General features: G+C 37.0%; 1 protein-coding gene across 1 annotated transcript in view; it reads right to left on the reverse strand.

The window, feature by feature from the left end:
- Positions 1–4,855: 4,855 nt before the first annotated feature.
- The window catches only part of LOC150083109 (uncharacterized), a 773,496-nt gene continuing 755,472 nt past the window's right edge, over positions 4,856–22,879 (reverse strand). Inside the window, exons 20-21 of the mRNA XM_090378391.1 lie at positions 9,647–9,773; positions 4,856–5,338 (exon numbers count right to left, since the gene is read on the reverse strand). Of these exons, the coding sequence (XP_090234517.1) occupies positions 5,150–5,338; positions 9,647–9,773 (316 nt within the window). The 3' untranslated portion in view covers positions 4,856–5,149. The remainder of the gene's footprint in view (positions 5,339–9,646; positions 9,774–22,879) is intronic.

Here is a 22,879-nt window from a genome sequence, read left to right on the forward strand (position 1 = left end):
GATCGGGATTTTCTGACAATTACGGGCGTGTCGTCATCATCAAAGACCCAAACTTTGTTTTGAGCCTTGGTCGGCAGATCGTAATAGTACAGCCAAGTCTCGTCACCTGTCACGATGTTGTTCACACACCGAGATTGTCCCTTATCAAACTTTTTTAACATCTCCCGGCACCAAGTCACACGTCGTGTCATCTGCTCTTCAGTCAGTTGATGCGGCACCCAGAGAGATCAAAGTTTCTTCACGTGCAAATGATCTTGCAGAATCGAACGAATTGCTGGTGCATTTAGGCCCAAAGTATCCTCTATCTGTTGGTAGGTCACTCGCCTGTTTTCGTCAAGCATTTTCCTCACAGCAGTAACGTTTTCCTCCGTAACTGACGTTCGTGGCCTTCCCGGCCTCTCAGAATCCTCCAGAGTGAAATTTCCCCTTTGGAATTCTCTATACCATCTGAATATCGTTGTACGATGTGGACAATCATCATCTAGTGTAAGAGTCATTTCTTCTACGCACTGGTCTATGGTTAAACCACGCACGAAATTATACCGCAAAACTGTCCTTATCTCATTTCGTGACCACTATACCATCGCAAGCAGTTTACACTCTCACTACTAATGAATAACTGAGCCCATTGACTTGGCGCGGCGGCTACTATGCACGTATGAACATGTCTCAACATGCAGCAACAAGCAGCTTCCTGTGATTCATTGTTGCGTCATATTGCAAAACTTTCCTAGTACCCTTTGTATCATGTCCAACACATGAGAATTGGAAAGTGGGTTGCAACTTTCCAATTCTCACTAGAGGGCTACATATTGCTTTCGTAAAGGCTACTACAATGGTTTGAGACAGTATTTAAATTCTATACAGTGGGACCAACTGATGATGTTACCAACAGCAAATTCAAAATTGGAAGCATTCAAAGAACTTATCTTGGAAGCTAGGCTTTACATACCAACTAAGAAATATTGTTCAAGGTTTAGGCCTAAATGGATGTCAGATGAACTAATGAGACATATGGAAGAGAAGAAAAATGCATGGGATACATATAAATTGATGGGTGACATGGAATCCTATGACAGATATAAGCCAGTCTGTAACCAAGTCATAAAGGAGATTAGGCAGGCAAAGGCAGAATTCAGAAATCCTTGGCAAAGGATGCAAAGAAAAACAGAAAAGAGTTCTTTGCCTATGTAAACGTTAGAAGGAAAGGGATGAATCAGATTGGTCCACTGAACATTAATGGTTCAACAGTTCAGGAGCCTGCTCGGGTGGCAAACAAACTAAACGAGTATTTTGCATCTACATTCACACATGAGGAGTTATTCAGGAAGGTCAATACCAGAGGTGAAGTTAACTCTGGCAGTGAGCTAGATGATTTTGTAATAACTGAGAGGAAAGTAGAGGAGAAATTGTTGAGGATAAACATAAAAAAGGCACCCGGGGTGGATGGGATCTATCCAGTTATATTAAAGGAGGCAGCAAAGGAAGTAAGCAAATGCTTAGCCATAATTATGAGAGCTTATTTGGCCTCAGGGGAGGTACCCATGGACTGGAGATGTGCAGATGTGACTCCAATTCACAAAGGAGGATCAAAGGCTGACACAAGTAATTATAGACCTGCGAGTTCAACTTCTGTTCCAGGAAAATTAATGGAGGCACTGATTAAAGAAGCCCTGCAGGATCATCTAGACAAGACTTCAGTTATAGATCTGATCCAGTATGATTTTGTTAAGGGAAAGTCTTGCCTGACCAATTTGATTGGCTACTATGATGCAGTCACAAAAGAACTGGATGCAGAGAATAGCTTTCCTATTATATATTTGAACCTTAGAAAGGTTTTGATACTGTTGCACATGGAAGACTGCTGAACAAATTGGAGCAGTGTGGCATTGGATGCAAATTGCTGCTATGGATAAAGGGATAGTTGAAGGGGAGAAGACAGAGAGTGGTAATCAATGGACACTGCTCATTGTGGACTAATGTTATTAGTGGAGTCCCTCAGGGTTCAGTGTTGGGTCCATTACTGTTTTCTGTATTTATAAATGATATTGTTGATGGTATATCAAGCTTAATGTCCAAGTTTGCAGATGATACAAAGGTTGGCCGGGTTGTTAAGGACACTACTGATGCTATGCTGCTGCAACAGGATCTGGAAAGGTTGAGCAGATGGGCTGATAGGTGGCAAATGAAGTTTAACATTGACATATGTAAAGTACTACATATGGGAAACAGTAACCCCAGAGCAACGTATCAACTCTGTGGTACTACACTGACAGTGGTAGAGAATGAAAAGGACCTGCGGGGTAATTGTGCAGGCAGATATGAAGTTCTCTAAGCAGTGCAGACGGGCTGCAAGAGTAGCTCATGGTGTCTTGTCTTGTCATTATTCCTTTGTATAAGGCAATGGTCAGGCCACACCTTGAGTACTGTATACAGGTCTGGAGGCCTCATTTCAAGAAGGTTGTAGAGCTGCTGGAATGAGTACTGAGAAGGGCAACATGATTAGTGAATGCAACAAAGGTTGCTCTTACAAAGAAAGGCTTAAGTTTTGCAAATTACAGTGTCTGGAGACTAGGCACCAGCGAGGTGGTCTGATAGAGGTGTATAAAGTTTTGAATGATTTGAGCATGCTCAATGCTGATGGGATTGCTCCTCTTGCTCAGAATAATCACCTCAGAGGGCATAAATTCAAATTGAGGAAAGACAGATGTAGGACAGATGTGCGGAAATTTGCCTTTAGCCAGCGGGTAGTTGGTTGGTGGAACAGACTTCCATCCCTTGTTGTGGAAGTTGATAGCCTAAATAAATTTAAGGCTCAGCTGGACAGGTATTTTGAACAAATGGAGGGTTGAAATCGGAGTGGGTTTTTTTTTTTTTTGGATGATGCTGCATAAGCTTGCTGTCTTGCATCATATGCCTCTACTAATGCTAATGCTATTATACACAAAAAAAAAAAAAAAACTCTTTTGGCTGTGGTAAGGTCCACACATGGTTCTCTTGCTTGGATATGGTGAGTCTTCTTATACAACATGTATGATGATTTTTGCTTTATATGTTTCATTCTCTGCCAGGTAGATGACGATCAATATATACCAGGCATTATATAAATTTTAAATTTCTTAATTTCTATTCTATATACAGTCGGACCTCTGATTAATGAATTTCCATATAGCGAACTTTTTTGATTTCCCCTTGGTCATTACAGTGAAAATAGTTTCCGTATAATGAAGAAAATTTCCACATAAACTGATTTCGAGAGACCTGGGTACACATTGTTCGCACCTCTGGCCTTTAGGCAATAGAGCTGATGCTGTAGAAAGCTCAAATTAAGAGCCAAAAGGATTAAGCATCCTTTTGGTTCTTAATTTGAGCCAAAGGAAATTGGCAAACCACGGCATAGGATAGAAAAAAGATGGATTGTTTTGCAAAAGCAGGTTTTTCTAAAATGCTAATTAACAGAGATGATAGGAATGAACTACTAGAAGACATTGAGCAATCTTTGGAAGAGTTCCAAGCGAGGTTTGATCAGTGGAGAGATTGTTCTTTATGAATTTTTAAGAGTTGATAATGATGTCATAGTAGCTAAATATCTAAGTGACTCCAACATTTAAAGCGTATTTAAAGAACTAGTGACAATATCGACAATGAGTTGGATGAAAATGAGGGAAATATTAAACCTTCCGAATATGATATGTTGGCAGCATTTGAAACTTTGCATTGAAGCCTGAATTTACAGTATTTTTCATGGCTGAAAAGGTCATTTTTCTTTATAACAAAATTTCTCTATAATGAATTTTTTCAAGGGAATGATTGATTTTGTTATTTAGGAGGTTCACTGTAATCATAAATTCTCTTATTTGTAATATAACCTTAAAGTCGATTTTGCCTTAGTGCATATTGATCATTACAGAAAGAGAGAACCGCTTATCGTTGTTTTTTCTTTTTAATTTGGGTGAAAGAAAAGAAATTTCTTTTTAATCTTATCACTGTAGGTATACAGTGATAAGGTTTTCTACATTATCCTGTGTCTGTACTCTTCAACAACATATCATACTTTACCTATGCACTCTCCACAGCTTTATCTGGATATATCTTTTGTGTTACTCTTCCCCATAGGCTAATACATATATTTAACAAGTAATAATACTGTGTGTGTAATTTTACCTTATTGCAAATGGATATAAGAAACATGATGTTAAACAGTTTTTTTATATGAATTCCCTCTGTTGTCTTCTTTCACTAAGTTAAAGCAACTCTGTTGGATTAAAACAAAAAAAAAAAAAATTAAATAAATGAAAAAAAAACTTTAATAGATAACTGGTGGCATAGAAAATACAGTCAGTTGGGCTGCATTTCCAAATAAAGTGACTACAGGCAAAGCCCATATGACTTGCTAAATAGAATCAATGTTTGTATTCACAATTTACTGGAAACTCCTCTTACCAGAATACAAACAAGAATTAATTTTTATTGATAATCTTCAAAATGATTAGATGTAATCCCTTGATCAGTGTGGTTTGTTGAATTTTAACCAAAATATTTTGTTCTTTTAAATTCAGTGTGCACTTTTGATGTAAAGTAAACAAAACTTTATAATGGATCTGTACAGGAGTCATATCAAATTAATTTCCAAATATATTTACAAGACTCATTTTGATATTTTGTTTCTGTATGGAGCTTCCCTATTCACACACATGAAGTACAGAGATAAAGTGTTTGGAACACTGCTAACATAATACTCTGGTAATCAGTTTCATCATTTGTACAGTTTAATATATTTACAAACTCATAAATAAAGAATCTGTGAAGATTACATTTATGATGAAATACTCTCTACTGAGATCTTTTTGGCCTCAATTAAAACAATTGATTTCTTTATGCTGCATATTCTTGGTAGTGGCACCTCAACATTTAGAATTATGAATACCTTAAGAAACTGATAATAGAATAAAGTGACTAGTATAAAAAAATTTTCACTGTTGTGGCAGTTTTTATGATGTTAGTGCCTAGTAAAGTTCATCAGCTGCATTACTACAGAGGATCCCAGGAACTTGATCTGGTCTTGATCAACATCTTTCTTCCTCAGATAAAAAATACACATTTTAATTAATGGAAATATATATATATAGTCTTAATATACACTTTCAAATCAAGAGAAAAAAAAGTTCAAGGCTCGGTTAACATCATAATCAGCTGCAAGTGAGATTCGCACCAGTTCTTCTCTAGGCACTGAGTCTCCAACAATATCACGCAACTGAGCTACACAAGCTTCTAACTGTGCAGAGTCTTGGGTGAGTGGAAGATCCTCCAAAGAGCTGGAATCTGAGGCATGTTCTCCCTTAAAAATATATCCATTTAAGGTAAGCTCTTATTAATTCAGATTATTTTTAAAATCATAAAAATAAAATAATAAGCAGAACTATGCTTATAATTACATAATTAAGCTGTGTCAGTGCATTTACAGTGTTAGCTGCAAAACAATACTTATGAGCAACATTTCGGTCTGGAATGGAAATTTGCTTTTGGTAATGCAAAAATTGGAATATTGTGTGTGTGTGTTGTAATTTGGACAGATGCATGAATTTAATTTTGTTTGTATTTTTTTCTTTGAGAAGAAGTCATTTTGAATAACTATTAAAAGTTACAATGACATCAAACCCGGTAAGTTATAAATCAAATGTTTCCTTCATGCTGTAATTTTATAAATATAAAAAAATAAAATTATGCATGTGATTAAATTTTGCCTTTTTGAATTCAACGTCACCTTCAGTTTTATTTAACACTGACAATCTGTACAATTTTCAGAAAAAATTTAATTTACCTGAATCATGTATCTACGATTTACATAGATCTGTGGACAACTAGTGATCTTCAACCTTGTTGTAAGTGGTTGCAGAGCCTAATTAGGCAAGATTTTATTGGTTAGCAGCTCTTCATTTGTGTGTCGTCATTAACCTGAAGGCATCATATGAATGATGAGTTGTAAGTAGCAATATCTCTCAGTCTGTATTTAGCACTTGTTGACATTGTGTCACTGGTGCATTTTTACATTATCTACAGTGGCAAACAAAAAACTGCATCACCTTAAAAAAAGTAACATTTGTAATGAAACGTATAAGATATTGTTTGATTACAGTCATTTTGTTTGTCGCAAAGCAAAGGTATTGTATCAGAATGTTTCGGACAGTAATTGCATGGTTCAGACAGTAATTGCATCAGCTGTTTCTATAAATACGGCGTTGGAAGGGTATACAGGCTCATTAGTATCCTGTTTTGCAGAGGGATAAGCATGGCTTCATATGTCCAGTTGACACCAAGAAAAAAGTGTAGCTGTTGCTCTGTCCCAGGAAGGGCTTTCAACATGTGCTATCTTTGATAAAATAGGTTTCCACCAGTCAACAGTAACCTGGGTGTTGAAATTAAAGCGTGAAATCGGGGATCTGAAGGGAAGTCCTGGATCAGGCAGTAAGAGAGTGACTATGCCTGCCCAAGATCGATATCTGATCTAAAACTGGACTTTAAGATGGCCTCTGGTGTGAAAACAAGTGCACAACTATCCAAAGATGGCTTTTGGAATGTAGTCTGCATGTCTGTCGGCCCAAGAAGAAGAAGCCTTTGTTGACCCAACAAGGGAGGAAGAAGCTATTTGCTTGGGCTAAAACAAGTTTCATGGATAAAAGAGGAATGGGATACCATCATCATTTCTGATGAATTGAAATTCAATCTGCATGGCTTGTAAGGGAAGCAATATGCCAGAAGACGAAAATCAGAAGCATGCCATCCTGACTGCATAACACAGACTGTAAAGTTCCCCGCCAGTCAGATGGTCTGGGGATGCATAACAAGCAAAGGGAATTCACGTTTTAAATCAAACTTTTATTACAATAATAAGTATTCTAGCAAAAATTATTAAACATTCAGTTATTCTAAAAACCAAAAAAATAAGCATCCACACTACCTGTCCGAATAAAGTTTGCTCTTAAGAAACTTAACAGTGTTATTGTTTAAACTGGATCTAATTTTGGCACATATTTAATTAGCGGCAGAAAACGTCCTTTTGGATTCTGTGCTGGTTGATGCTTTGTACTGAGATAGTTGTAGATGAGTTGCAGTTTACTCCCTCCCTTATTCCCTCATCTTCAGAAAACCTTATTTTCTTTTTATCAAAAATAAAAAATTACCGTATTTCCCCATGTATAAGACGCACCTTAATTTTGGGGCCCGAAATTTGAAAAAAAAAAAAAAAAATGTATTACCTAAAGTTATTGAACTCAAGTTTTATTCATCATAAAATTCATACAACTCCTCATAACTTGAATTCAGCACTGTACGAAAATATTTTCTGAGCCATTTCTGGGCAGAACATAACCTAATATACCGGTAACAAGTACGAAACAATGAGCGCAAAGACAAAGCGCGAAAAATGCAAGGAAAAAAATCTACAACCACTGTATAAGACGCACCCAGTTTTTAGACCTAAAATTTTTTGAAAAAAGGTGCGTCATATACATGGGCAAATACGGTACTTTCACGTAACTTGGGAATTACTAATAAAATATTGCTACTATATCCCTGAAATGCTGAACTTATAAAAACTACATAATGTACTCAGAAGAATGAAGAAAAACAGTTATATACCATAACAATTAAAAAATTTATCTAGAGGCAGCAGTGAAGTTGCCGGAGTAGCACACAAGAAAAGAATACATAAAAGGGGGAGAAAAAAAAAAAAAAAAAAACCCATGTTATTGTACTGTAAAAAATTATATGTATTTCATATGCTGTGTAGGCTTTATAAGGGTTGCTAAGGGAATCAAAACCAAAGTGTACATAATTAAGAAAATTGGTCTAAACCACACAATGATTCATTAATCCAATTCATCACCAAAAGTGTAGTCTACAGGTGATGAATTGAAGTCAACTTAAAATGAACCTGAAGCATATAATGCAAACTCTTCTATCTACATTTGTTTCGTATTCTTTTTTTCCCTCTTCATAAATTTCGTGATAAGCGAAAGTAATCATGAACTTTTCTTTCTATTTTCAAGAAATGTTCAGTTTTCATCTGTTCCATCAAATATAGAGAGACCTTCCTGAATTTTATGAAATGCTTCTGTCATTTTCTTTAATTTGAACTGCTTCTTAGGTTGATTCCAATTCCTCAACAGATTCAGCTCTCCCTTGCTCCTCAACTCTTTGCACATTTGACGGGACTAGGTAATGTGGTTAAATCATCACATCGTTTATCCACAAACTTGTCTACATCTTCGTTCTCTGGGACCACGCTGCAACTCCTAAGCTAAGTTTACAATTTTTTTGGTAACAGAAGGCATCAAGTCAACTTTGTTGAAGCCTTCGTTATTAAGCATGCAATGTTTTAAAAGTTTTTTCCAAACTCCATTCATTCAAATTGTTGTCACATCATTCCAGGCTCTTTAAATGTTGCGTATTCCGTCAAGGACATTAAATGTCTTCCAAAATTGCCACAGATCCATCTTCTCTTCCTCTTGCATTTACTGCCACAGAAAATGTTCTCCTTATGTAATAAGCTTTGAATGCCCGGACATTCATCCACTGGTTGAATCAAACCCATTGTATTTGGAAGGAGGTATACCAATTGACTTTGTCGTTCAGATCATCTAGATATTTAGGATGACGGGAAGCGTTGTCAAGGAGCATTAGTATCTTAAATGGCACACATTTTTTGTTGTTGTTATTTTGGTTTTTAGGAGCATTAGCAACTAAGGCCATATTGCTCTGGAGATATGCGGTGGTCATTCTCTGACCTTTCCGCATCCTCCATATTTGGTGGTTCGTGGGCTCGAACCCCGGTTTAATCAAGAAGCGGCACACATTTGTAAGCAATATTTTTCAACTTCAGGGACAACCACCATTTTTTTTTTAGAAAAACTTTAGAAAGCATCCTTCAAACATGGTTATTTTACAGGAAGTGATTTATTGTCAATGCCCTTAAAAGCCCATGGGTTTTCTGAGTGATGAACCACTAAAGGTTTAAGTTTATAACCCTCTATGTTACATCCCCCTCCCCACTAAGAGCGTTACCTATCTTTGGCAGTTTTGACTTTTCTTCAATAGAAATAAGTCCCACCAGGTATTTTTTTTATTTTTTATGATGATATTGGCAAAAGGGCGTACTTACAAGGAAAGACTTTGAATATGTGGGTTGTACATTTTGGAAACTAGACACCTAAGGAGCTAATTGACTGAGGTGTTTAAGGCTCTGAGAGGCAATAGTATAATATAATAATATAAAATGAATGAGGATGAAATTTTCATGGTTATAAATGATTCTAGAACTCAATTAACAGGATTTTACTGTACTAAGTTTGTTGGGAAGGTTTGACAAGTTGCTTAGAGTTTTGAGTGTTTTTAACTCTGAGTATCTTAAGAAGAAACACTAATTAGCACAAGAATATTTTAGGTACTACAAGTGTAATGAAATATTAAAAAAAAAAGTGTAGTACAACATAAACAATAATTGTGCAGCCTTATTTTTAGTTTCTTGCATATACCATGTAATTCTTGGAAATTCTTGTTCTCATTTGCCTAATGATAAAATTAATCAGTGAATGACTTTTTCGTTAAATGATTTAATTAGATCCAGAAATCATAACAACATACTTACCTCTTTCCCTGAGATATTCATTGCTGAAGTGAGCTCTTCAATATCTAATAAGCTAGATGACATGGAACTTGGACTATCTGGTCCTAAGTATTGGGGGCAAGTAAGCTCTTCGCTTCTTTGGGAATTCCTGATAAAAGAGTAAAATGATAAGTGAAAAACCATAAACTCATAACACCTACAATGTAATATTTTTGTAGTGCTCTTCACTTTTAACACTCTTTTTCTGGTCCAATAGTGAAATACTATTCATTTAATAACTCCCATTTAAAATGCTTTCCTGCTTTAATGCTTTTTTTAAGGTGACAAAAAAGGAAAACACTGGATATAATTCCCTTCCACTTGCTCTCTGGTTTTGGGAAAGGATGACAGATTATAGGAATAGTTTTTGTATAGCAGATTATAGAAACAATTTGTATTTCATAAAAATTGTTCCCAGTGAAGGTGACATTAATTTTATTTCATATTTAACTTGAATATTTGAAGGTTGAAAGGCCACTCTTTACAGCAATGTCTAACAATTGATTGTTCCATATGAATGCAAATTTTTTTTTATTCCAAATTAGTTGCAATGACGAATTTAAAAAAAAAAAAAAAAATTCAACGTTACACATACCATTTAATTTTTCCTTACCAATAAATACAGTAATTATTGTCTTCTGTATGTATGCACATTCAACATGGCATCAATAAATTAACAGTTTTCCACATTTGTACAGCAATGTAATATTTCTGGTTCTTGAGGTTGTCACAGACATTCAGACATGCCAGACAAGCTGTCCTTGATACCTGGGATTCTAAAACACTGATGGAACTGATATTCGGGTGACACTCAAGTCGAGTGGAACCAGTTTCGGCGCAGTCCAGACGGTCTGTAACAGCCAAATCCTCTGCTTGCACCTTCACAACGGTGGGACTGTTAGTAATCCTGGGTATAACCTCCATGCACAAGTACATGGTGGGTGACCACCCAGGTGTGTAAACAGGGATCGAGGTGTGGCACCCACACCACATGGATGAATGCTGCTCCTCTATATTACCAGGCAGTCCTAGGTGGTAGATGACTATCAACCGGTGCAATACCACCACTTTGCTTATTGGAGGCTTGAAGTGGTGGAACCCATGTTTAGTCTCTAGAGCTAAGTTCCAGTCAACCCTTCCTCATCTCTTCCATCATCAAGTATGATTGATGACTTTTGAGGTTATGATGAACATCGTGGCGAGATCCATTATTCTTTACATTTCAAGGTTACAGCTCTAAAACGGTGTTCGCAGCCGGCCGCTAGTTAGTACATTGGACCGAACCTATTGGTAACTATCTAGGAGGCTTCTGGATTAGCTAGTGTAAAGGTACCTCTGGATTAGCTTGGTACCTCTACTATGCGATAGTGACTGGAGGGAGTCCGAGTAGTGTGTATGCGGTGGGCATTGTCGAGGCCACATTGTGTCAAGGATCTGGGTATATTCTTACCATGTGTATGCCATATCCTAAAATTTCATTACTTCATACAGCATGTCCCACCCACCCACTTTTTCTTAATATTGAATACACCATGAATCGTCAGACTAATAGAGCAAGCTTATCTGCGAAAAGATCTAACCCCCCCCAAACACTTCCTAATTCATTTCACAAATATACATGGTCTCAATGATGTCCATTTCCACTTGCAGTCAGCCAAACCCCATGTACTTTTTCTTACAGAATCTCAGTTATCAACTACTACTCATTTCAGATGCCCAAATTATTCGCTCTATGATTCCTTTCGTCTCAAAGGTGGCACTTGTGCATATGTCCATTCTGATATTCCCTATCAGAGACCTGGTAATTTGGAATCTCCTCTTTTCGATCTTCTCTGGCTTAAAATCTCTCTACCTCATTGCGTTAAATTCATCTGTTGTCTTAACCGTTCTCTAAACTCCACTAATCACTTGGAGCCATTTGACTTCCTCTCTTTGCAACTTGACTTTATCCAGTCCAACTTTCCTAACAGTGAGGTAATTTTCCTTGGCGATTTTAATGTTCACAACTCCAGCTGGCTTCCATTTTCTAGTCACACCGACCCAGCTGGTCGAGATGCTGAGGCTTTTGCAATTACTAATAACCTTGCACAGATTGTTCATTTACCTACAAGAATACCGGACAATCCTAATCATACAGCCAACATGCTTGATCTTTTTCTCACAAACAACCCTTCTAAGTACACGGTCGAAGTGAGAGGTCTTTTAGATACTTCAGACCACAACTTGGTGATTGTCTCTTCTCCAACGGAGCCTTTATCTCATGGCCATTCCCAATCTCATGTTGTTTTGCCTTACAAGAATGCAAAATGGGATGACCTGCGAGATTTCTTTTCTTCTTTTCATTGGTCGGATTACCGTTTCAAAACTTCTGATGTCAACGTTTGCTCAGATCGTGTCAGTGAAATTATTCTTGCAGGAATGGAATCCTTTATCCCACCCTCCACTTTAAAATCTTGTCCTTTAACTAAACCTTGGTTTTCCAATAAATGTGCTAAGGCTGTTCAAGAGAAGAACGTTGCATATCGTAATTCCCTTGATTCTAATTGTTCAGATTCATTTTCTGCCTACACCAAAGTTCGCAACAATTGTAAAGCAGTTATTAATCAGTCCAAACTAGAGATTGAACAGACTAAGAGTAGAAAACTTGCTTCTTGCCCTAATGGTAGACAAGCATTCTGGTCTCTTGCCAAAGCTATTGATTGCAACTTTTGACCATCTCTGCTCATTATTTTCCCCAAACAGGAAGGTAAACTAACGGATCTATAATTATTTTTTCACCCTTTGCACCCACTTTGTGAATTGGGGATTTTCACATCTCTAGTCCATGGGGAACTCCCCTGAATCTAAGCATGCTCTCATAATTATGGCTAAGGGTTTCTGTACTTTCCTCACTTCATTATTTTTGTTTAACTTCAACAATTTCTCTTCCACTTTGTTCTCAGTTATTATATAATCATGTAGCTCTCTGTTAGAGTTTGATAAACTTCTGGCATTCTCCTCCTTGAATAACTCCTCATGTGTGAATGTAGATGCAAAATACTCTTTCAGTTTATCAGCTGCCAGAGCATGATCATCAATAGTTAAACCCTCTATGTTAAGTGGATCAATCTGATTCATACCATTCCTTCTAGAGTTTACATAAGTAAAGACCTCTTACTGTTTTTCTTTGTATATTCCCGGCCAAAGATTTCTTGTAATCTGCCTTCACCTGCCTTACCTCCATTGTGACTTGATTACACTCTAGCTTATATCTGCCCTAGGCTTCTGTGGCGCCTGATAATTTATATGCATCACATGCATTTCTTTTCTCTGCCACGAGCCTCATTAATTTATCTGACGTCCATTTAGGCCTGAACCTTGAACAGTATTTTTTAGTTGTCACAAAAAGCCTAGTAGCTTCCAAGATTAACTCCCTGAAGGCTTCCCCCATTTAGAATTCAACATTAGTAACATCATCCTGTCGATATCTAGAAAGTTAAAATCCCCCATTACAAGACATTCTGATTTACTGGCCCACTCTATTTGTCTGCACAACTCTTTGTTGTACTCATTAGCATTAGTAGAGGCATTTGATGCAAGAAAGCAAGCTTATGCAGCATCAGCCGGGGAAAAAAAACCACTTCCACTTCACCCCTCTGTTCGTTCAAAATACCTGTCCAGCTGAGCCTTAAACTTATATCAACTTCCACGACAAGGGATGGAAGTCTGTTCCACCAACCAACCACTCGCTAGCTAAAGGCAAATTTCCGCACGCCTATCCTACATCTGTCTTTCCTCAATTTGAATTTATGCCTTCTCAGGTGATTATTCTGAGCAAGAGGAAGAATCCCATCAGCATTGAGCATGCTCAAACCATTCAATGCTTTATACACCTCTATCAGATCACCTCGCTGGTGCCTAGTCTCCAGACACTGTAATTTGCAAAACTTAAGCCTTTCTTCGTAAGAGCACCCTTTTGTTCCATTCACTAATCTTGTTGCCCTTCTCTGAACTCGTTCCAGGAGCTCTACATCCTACTTGAAATGAGACCTCCAGACCTGTATACAGTACTCTAGGTATGGCCTGACCATTGCCTTATACAAGGGAATAATCACCTCCTTATCTATTCTTTCCCTGTCTACAGAAAGAATAGACCTACCCTGTCTATTCTTTCTGTACACATTGTACTCTCCAAATTCCAATTCTGCACTGCTTATATTGTTGGGATATCAGACATCAAAGGCAGACATTGTTGGGATATCAGAGACATGGAGTGTAACACCATGTCTCTGATATCCCAACAGTATTTGCCTTTGATGTCTCGATTAGCACTTCAAATTCATAAAGTTTATTTACTATACTTCCAGCATTGGTGTTCATGCAAGTTTACATGCACCTCCCCTAACACAGCCCATGTATTTACTTGTTCCATGATGACCCCCAGCAACTTGCTCTCTAGGCTGCTGCTCACTATAAGAGCAGCAGTGCAAGAATCACTTTTGCTTCTGCCTGTGCCTACTGTTAATCTTTTAGTCTGTGAATCCCCCAAGGTAGCAGTTCTCTGACCCACATGACACTGCCTCAATAGCATTAGCAAACATTCTTGCAGTCTTTCAATTATCCCACCTCTGTAGAACTAGTCTCCTGTTAGCAAGCACAGACCACATTGAAAAAAAATTCTACCCCATGAGCCTTGCACAATCTCTTCAGGGCTGAACAGATTGACAAACCTCTCATCCAGTGGTGACTAACTTCTCAAGTCTACTCGTGCTCAATTCAGATTTTTACTGTGTGGTTAACACGTGACATCCGCCTGAAGCAAAGAGGGGGAATGCATTAGTGGGTGGAGTAACAACCTGTCAATCATTGCCTTCCCCTGCTTCTTGCTGCCATTTTGTAAGGGGTACCGCTCTCTGGATCCAGCCAATAAATAAATAATTATGGATTTAATAAGAAATAATTTAACTCATCCATTTGAACTTAAACTCTAATCGTTTTGGTTTTAATGCAAATTCTTCTAAAGTCATGTCATGCAATTTATTTTTTCTTTCTAAATCAACAAATATTTCTTTCTCTATTGATATTCGGGCCAGCGATGAGAGCCATTCCTGAACCACTGTATTCCTCAAATTGGATCGAATTTGATCAAGAACTGAGAAACTTCTTTCATTTGCAACAGAAGTTACAGGTATTGTTAGAAGTTGTATTAGTCTTGTTGTTTCAGACAAGGTGGATAATAATCCTATTTCATGAAATAGTTCTAAAAGAGCATTGGCTGATTTGCACTTTCTAAAATGATAAACATATATTTCAACTATATATTTGAAATACAGTAATACCCCGACTTACGCGAACTCGGAGTTACGCGGTTCCTGATTTTTTCGTTTGGCAACGCTGCCGCCAACTATCTTCAAGGTCGTTTTTCATATGTTATCGATATACGGTGCGACGGCGGAGAATGAGAGCGAAAGATGAACAAAATTCAACTTTGCTGCTTTTATGTTTTTTATGTCAGTGAAGGGGAAACACATTTCACCATAATAACGTAAAAACCAACACAATTCCAGCTATCGGTATAATCGCAAATGCAATTAGATCGAGTTTACTACCAGTTTATAACAGATTTCACTAGCAGAAACGCAACTGGATTTTTATTGTTTTATGGTAGTAACCCCTAGAAATGTGAGGTGTTAATAGCGTATCTCTGCCTTTATGGTGTTGTTTATTCAGTTGCTACATGCGCGCAGCTTTGTTTATGCGTATCAAGCATGCCTCCTCGTTTTGTAATTGTGCTTTATTCCCTAAAAATGAAGTAAAATACTTAAAAGGTGTGAAAAGGAAGCGTCCTGGTGAAGACACTGCAGATTCAGAGAGAAAAAGAAAAGCAATTATCGATAAACAGAGGCGGACTGGGTCAAAAATTTTTACCCGGGAAAATTTATAGTGGCCTCATACTATGGTTTATGGCCAAAATCACACTGGCCCACCGGGGTTTCCCCGGTAAGGCTTATGGCCTGTCCGCCTCTGTCGATAGAGAAAAAATATGAAATTGTGAAACGCTTTGAGCGAATGTGATATTGCACGTGCTACAGGCCTAAATGAAACAACGGCGAAAAGCACATGGAACGAAGAACGCGTTATAGCTACAAAGTAAGGAATAAAAAAAAATATTAGCTTGCTACGAAGAAATTCTGCGTGAAAAAAAGAACGCGCTGTGTCGTCAGACGAATTTGTTAGATTTTATGAAGCCATCGACATCGAAATAACTTTTTAACGTAAGTCATTTGTTTTTTTAATACATATTTTGTATTAATATGTATAAAGAACTGCAATTTTATTAATATTTTTCTTCTAAACTAGTGTTTTTGTTAGTCCTTGGTCCCAATTAAGCAAAATTTATATGTATTTATATGCAAAGTTGTACCCCGACTTACGCGAATTCGACTTACGCGATTTTCGTCGGACCCACCTATCGCGTAACTTCGGGGTATTACTGTATATGATAAACATATATTTCAACATATTTCAATTAATTGATTAAGGATTTATAATCTATTATATTGGGATATTTGTTTTGGAGAGCATTAAAATGATGCATTGGAAAGTGTTCCGAAAAATCTTGAAACATGTTCACATCAATCAGCTCAAAAAATGCAAAATCTTGTATGCAAGCAAATCTTTCTCTCAATGACAGCAATATATTTTCAGTCAATTCAAAACACATGGTTTTCTAATTGATTGGCGTTCTAGTTCTTTTTCTTGGTGGAGAATTTGTATCATTTCACTGTTCTACATCTTTCATGGTTTCTTCAAAAATATTGAAATACAATTCTTCAGTGCGACTCAAGTCATTGAATTCAATAAAGTGATTTATCTTCTGTAGTGCAAACTTCATGTCAGTTGCTTACACTGCAAAAGATCAAATAGTTTTTCCACTTGGAATAATATATTTTTAAAGCAATTGATCAAAAATATGAAACTGAAATCATTTAATTTTATAAGCAGATTATTTGCTTCATTTAAAGTGTCTTAATCCCATCTTGCACTGTCATATGAAAAACTTTAGAAATTACTCATTAGAACATCACTATGTCTTTTAATTGATGACACTATTATAATTCTATAACACCTCTTTGTCTCGCACATCATCATCATCAGCCATTTTCAATCCACTGCAGGATGAAGGTCTCTCCAGCAACTTTCCAGTTCCTTCTGTTTTGAGCACTGGCCATCAATTTATTACCCACAAACTCATGAATTTCATCTATCCATCTGCGCCTTTGTCTTCCAGGTGTGTTCTGGCCAAGACCATTTTAGTTCTTTAGTTTTGATAAGAATGTTCTTACTTGAGTTTGCTGCCTAATCCATGTGTTTCTCTTCTTATCTAACAGTCTGATTCTCAATATAATTCATTCCATTCTTCACTGTGTAGTTCTCAGCTTCTCTTCCATTCTTTTCGTGAGTGCCCAAGTTTCACTTCCATAAGTCATGGTGGGGAGTATACATTGGTTCATTAATTTACGTTTCAGACAAACTCGGATATTGCTCTTCAGTATGTGACTATATTTCCTGAATGCTATCCATCCAAAATTTATTCTTCTCTTTGACTTCCAGCCAATTATCATTATTACACCTAACTTGTCCCAGATAAGTATATGACTCCACCTTTTCAATTACTGCTCCTTCAATCATTATTTCCCTTTCTGTGGCATACTTGTTCATCATTACTTTTGTTTTAGCCATATTCATCTTTAGTCCAAAATACTTACTAACTGTGCATAACTGATTAAGATTTTCCTCTAATTCTTTGGGATCGTGGCTTATGACCACAATGTCATCTGTAAATTGTAAATGGTTTAGGTACTCTCCGTTCACATTGACTCCTTTCTGCGACCAGTCTAATCTTCTGAAAGCTTCCTCAAGGGCAGCAGTAAACAGCTTCGGAGATATTGTGTCTCCTTGTTGAACTCCTTTCTCGATTTTAAATTTTCTACTGTCTTTCTCTAGTCTAATAAAGGAGGTAGCACTCTCATATATTTTCTTCAAAATCATAATATATGGGGTATCTATGCCTTGTCTTTCCAGTGCCCGAAACATTGCCTTATACTGTATGGAGTCAAATGCCTTTTCATAATCCACAAATGCCAGGCATAATGGTGTTTTATATTCATTTGCTTTCTCCATTAGCTGTGATATTACGTGAAGGTGATCCATAGTTGAGAATCCTGTCCTAAAGCCAGCTTGCTCTTTCGGTTGATTCTCATCAAGTATTCTTTCTAATCTGTTAGTAACGACCCTTGTGAACAACTTGTAGATGTGGGATAACAAGCTAATTGGTCTATAATTTCTAATTTATCTCCTTTCTTATGCAGCAAAACTATGATTGCATTATTCCACTGCTTAGGTGTCACACCTTTTCTAATGCACTTTGTGAAGAGCCTTGCAAGTTTTTGTGTTATGTCTCTTCCTCCCAATTTTAACAACTCGACATTAACTTCATCTTCCCCCTGGGCTTTCTGATTCTTCATTTTCTTCAATACATGTTCTACCTCATCAGGTATGTTGTCTGTGTTGCTACTTTGCAATCCATCTTCCCCACTGCTGGCATCATTCCCCCTGCTCCTTGTATAATTCTCTATATTTGAATTCTGCCTTCTCTGCTGTTTATAAGTACACCATCGCTATTCTTCAGTTTCAGTATCATTTGTCTTTCTGTATTAGTGCTCATGGCTGCTGATTTAAATCCTTTGTGCTTAAATCCTTTGTTAAATCCCTTAATGCTTGTTCTACTTTTCTTGTGTTAAATCTTCTTATGTTCTCTCTGAATCTCTTTCTAATGGCTTTGCATAACTCAGTATACTCAATTTTCTCCCTGTCAGTGTTTTTCTTGCTCTTCATTTGTCGTCTTCGGTTCATCATGACAAGTGTTTCTTGACTAATTTTTTCTTCTTTGGATTTCTTTTTCCCTATAGGTTTTTTGGGCTTTACCACTTTCAGAAAGTTGTAATATTCCTCGTCGATATCTTGGTCCTGAGCAGTCTGCAGAAGCTCAAACTTGTTCTTAAGTTCCAGTACATACTGCTTTTTCTCCTCTTCTGTTATCTCAAAGACCTTTGTATTATTTACTCGAGTCAATTTTTTCCTTTCCTTTCCTTTCCTACATCTATATCAAGTGTACATCTTACCATTCTGTGATCACTTCCAACATTTACCTTATTCAGGACGGTAACATCATTCATAATATATCTTCTGTTAGTGATGATGAAGTCGATTTCATTAGTAGTTAATCCATTTGGACTCTTCCACTTTCTGTTCACCCTTTTCTTGAAAAAAGTGTTCATTACTGACAGTCCTTGAGATTCTGCAAATTCCACAAGTCTTTCACCTCTTTCCTTTCTTTCGCCAATTCCAAAATTTCCTATACTTCCCCTTTCTGCGCTGTTTTGTCTTTTTCAAACCTTAGCATTGAAGTCCCCCATAATAATAGTGTATTTGGTTTTCTGCTCATCAAGAAGACACTCAATTTCGGTGTACATTTCTTCAACCTCTTTATCATCATGGCTTGAAGTTGGTGCATAAATTATTATAATCTTTAGCTTGTACCTCTTAGAAATCTTGAGTATTAGTCTTGACACCCTTGGTGATGTAATTTCGAATTCCAAAATGTTGTTTTTAAAATCTTTAGGGACCAGAAACCCAATCCACCTTCACTCCTTTCACTGTTTCCATTGGTGTACAGCAGATTTCCACTTGATAAACGTATAAGTAATTCTTTGCTGCTTCTTGTTTCAGGCAAACCGATGATATTCCAATTCACATTTTCTAATTCCTTTTCCAGCTCTAATATCCTGTCTTCACCGATGAGTGATCTTACAGTGATGGTATATTAGCATTGAACTCTGATGGCTTTTCGTTTAGTACTTGGCGAAAAAAATTTACTGAAAACTCAAAGTTGTGAAAAGAAAACTTTTACTCCATTAACATTCTCTGACAGCTTACTTAAAACAAAATTCAATTTATGCTCGTAGCAGTGAAAAAAATCTCCGAATTTAAAACTCTTTTCTCTCAGCTTCATTTGAACCCTGTTATGTTCACCAGACAACGCTGCTGATCCATCATATGTATGACTGACCAGCTTGTTATTTGCATCGCTAAAAGTTTCTAACACCCTTCCTATCATTTCAGTAAGTCGGGCAGCACTTTTGTCTACACTGACATCTTGCAATCCCCAAAATCTTTCATGTATTTGATACCTAGAAATATATCTAATTATTATAGATAATTGGGCATGCATTGCAAAATCCATAGTTTCATATGCTTGCACTGAAATAAACTGGGCATTTTCAATTTCATTTCGAATACACAGCCGATAACCTTATCGATGGCAATTATCAAATCAATCTGAATTGTACTAGAAACTCCCGAAAATTGTTTAGACCCTTCCTTCGTTGAAAGCTGTGACGGAAAAAAAAATGTCCATTCCGGTAAAAAAATTTAAGATTTCATGATAATTACCTTTATTTAGGCTATCTTCTCCTTCTTTATGTCCACATTCTTGCTTACATAAATATAAGACTGCATTGGCTAACTGCTTTAAATATTGTCTATTTTCTTGAACTTGTCTATTATAATTTTCTCTTTTGAGCTTCATGGCACTGCTAATGACACATGTAATGTCTATCTGACCAAACGCTTTCAAACACTTATAATTATTCAAATGATTTGAAGATTTTGCGTGATAATTGCTGTCACTCAAAAGATTTCTAAAATTATAATAACCAGGATTGATTTGACTTGGGCTGGAATTGTAAACACAACCAGCAGTACAATTTTTCACTCGAGAGGGGTTCACATAACCAATCTATTTGTTTGTACCATTTATGTTGAAATGAACAATTGCCTACTTTTGTCTTAATTAATGGCTTGGGATGGCCTGTCTTAATAATTTCTCTCTGATCAGCAATGTTTCATCTTCCAAATGGTTCAATAATAACATTAAATCATTCATTTTAGATATGATTTCAAAAGAGTAATAAAAAATAATACATAACACAATCATTCTTAACAATCATAGCAACAAACTAAAAGCAAAAAGGAAGGAAGATACTACCTATCACTAGTATTTTAAATTAAAACTCTTACCAAGCCAAGCAACATTGACATGAGTTGAAATATTTCATCTTTACAAAAACAAATCATTAATACAAGGATTTTATATCATTATTGTATTAATGATATAAAACAAATCATTAATACAATAAATAATTATTGCCACACCAATAATTAATACATTATTGGTGTGGCATTCCGAAAAGTAAAGTAATATAGAGGGGCTCATATCTGGTGAGTATGGGCTTGGCACACCCACGGTCCTGAGTTGGATATCGTCATTCTTCTCTTTCTTGGTGATTCCTTTCTACTTTCTCTTTCTTTCTCTCACAGAGTAATTCAGAAATTTTTTTTTTTTTTCTTTTTGGCTGGTGCAGCATAAGCCTCAGGCTTCCTTCCACCATATAACTAATAATAATGATAATATATTTTTTTCTTAATAATGGTGAAAGGAAATGAGATGAAACGTGGTGGACAGATAGACCCGATAATAACGTTCAAAAAGTCTGGCAGTGCAGTCTTGCGGTACCGTTGCCTCACAGCAGATTCCAATTGCAAAATGGCGGCTACCATGCGACTATGGTCCAAAACAGGTGTTCGTGAAGTTATTCGCTTTTTGCAAGCAAAAGGGTCTTCACGAAGTGACAATCTCTGTCAACTGGTTGCTGTGTATGGCGAAAAGGTGATGATAAAGAAGCAGGTGGTTTTTGGTGCAATGAATTTAAAGTGAGCCGTGTTGACATCGAAGATCGACATCGGGCAGGCAGGCAGGCCTTTATCAAGCAAGACAGAATACAAAATTTCGTGCATTGAGGGCATCGTTCTTGAAAACAGGTGAGTGAAACTGAAATAGTGGTGAATGCTCAAATAGTGGTGAATGTGAGTAAGTCGACTGTTCACAATGTTCTTGGCTTTGGAAACGTGTGCTGCTGCTGGGTGCCCAGACAATTGTCAGAGAAGGATAAAGCAAAATGCATGGGGATGTGTCTGCAGAACCTGTTGCGATACAGTGACGGAGGAAAGGATTTTCTCGCTTGCATAGTCACAGCAGATGAAAAATTGGTTCATTACTTTATCCCAGACAGCAAACAAGACTCCATTGACCTGGAAACATCCAGAATTTTCTGTGCGCAAAAAATTCAAAACTGTTCCCAGTGTCCGAAAAGTCATGGCCACAGTGTTCTGGGATTGCCAATGTGTTCTTTTGGTGGATTTCTTGCTGAAGGGAGGAACAATCAATGCACAGCTTTACTGTGCAAAGTTGGAAAAACTGAAAGCCAACATTCGACACAAACAACCAGGACTTCTGACAAGCGACATGATTTTGTTGCACGACAATGCAGACCAGGACTACTGACAAGCAGCGTGATTTTGTACCACGACAATGCAGACCAGGACTACTGACAAGCAGCGTGATTTTGTTGCACAACAATGCAACTCCACACACTGCCCACACCACTCGTGAGTGGTTGCACCGTAATTGTTGGGAAACTATCACAGCCCAGACTTAGCACCTTCAGACTTCCATTTGTACAGCACTCTGAAAAACCACCTTTCAGGAAAGCATTTGCCTAGCTGGTGTGATGTTGGTTACTGCGTGTGGGCACAGACTTCTTCAGTACTGGTATTGATAAACTGATCCATTGTTGGGCCAAGTGCATCAATAAAAACTTGAGACTTTGTGGAGAAGTAGTGCATGTTCACTTATTTCTTGGTGTGTAATTTCAAATTCACATTATTAAACATCGTCGAGAGAGAAAATGTGTTACCTTACTTTTCAGAAACCCCTTGTAGATGTATAAATATTATTTTTTATACAGAAGGTGAAAGATTAGATGAAAACAGTAATTTGTAACTGACATACAACCAAAAAAGTTATTAAGTGATAAACTTGAAATACATAACATTACTTGTTTTTGGATATGATGACTTGAGCCTCTATATTAGGCTATAATAAGGTGCTAACTTGTGCCACTGGGAGACGACACTAGTAGGGTCTACGGTACTGCCAATGCAATTCTTATGAACTGAAAATACGAAAACAGAATGAATGAAAAGTACGAAATTCATAATTTTCATCCATTTCCTTGACTCGTGCTAGGCACTAGTAGCACGAGTGTCGCAGTC

Source organism: Mastigoproctus giganteus, chromosome 7 (assembly GCF_048544385.1).
Source record: "Mastigoproctus giganteus isolate SK-2022 chromosome 7, ASM4854438v1, whole genome shotgun sequence".
Classification (NCBI taxonomy): Eukaryota; Metazoa; Arthropoda; class Arachnida; order Uropygi; family Thelyphonidae; genus Mastigoproctus; species Mastigoproctus giganteus.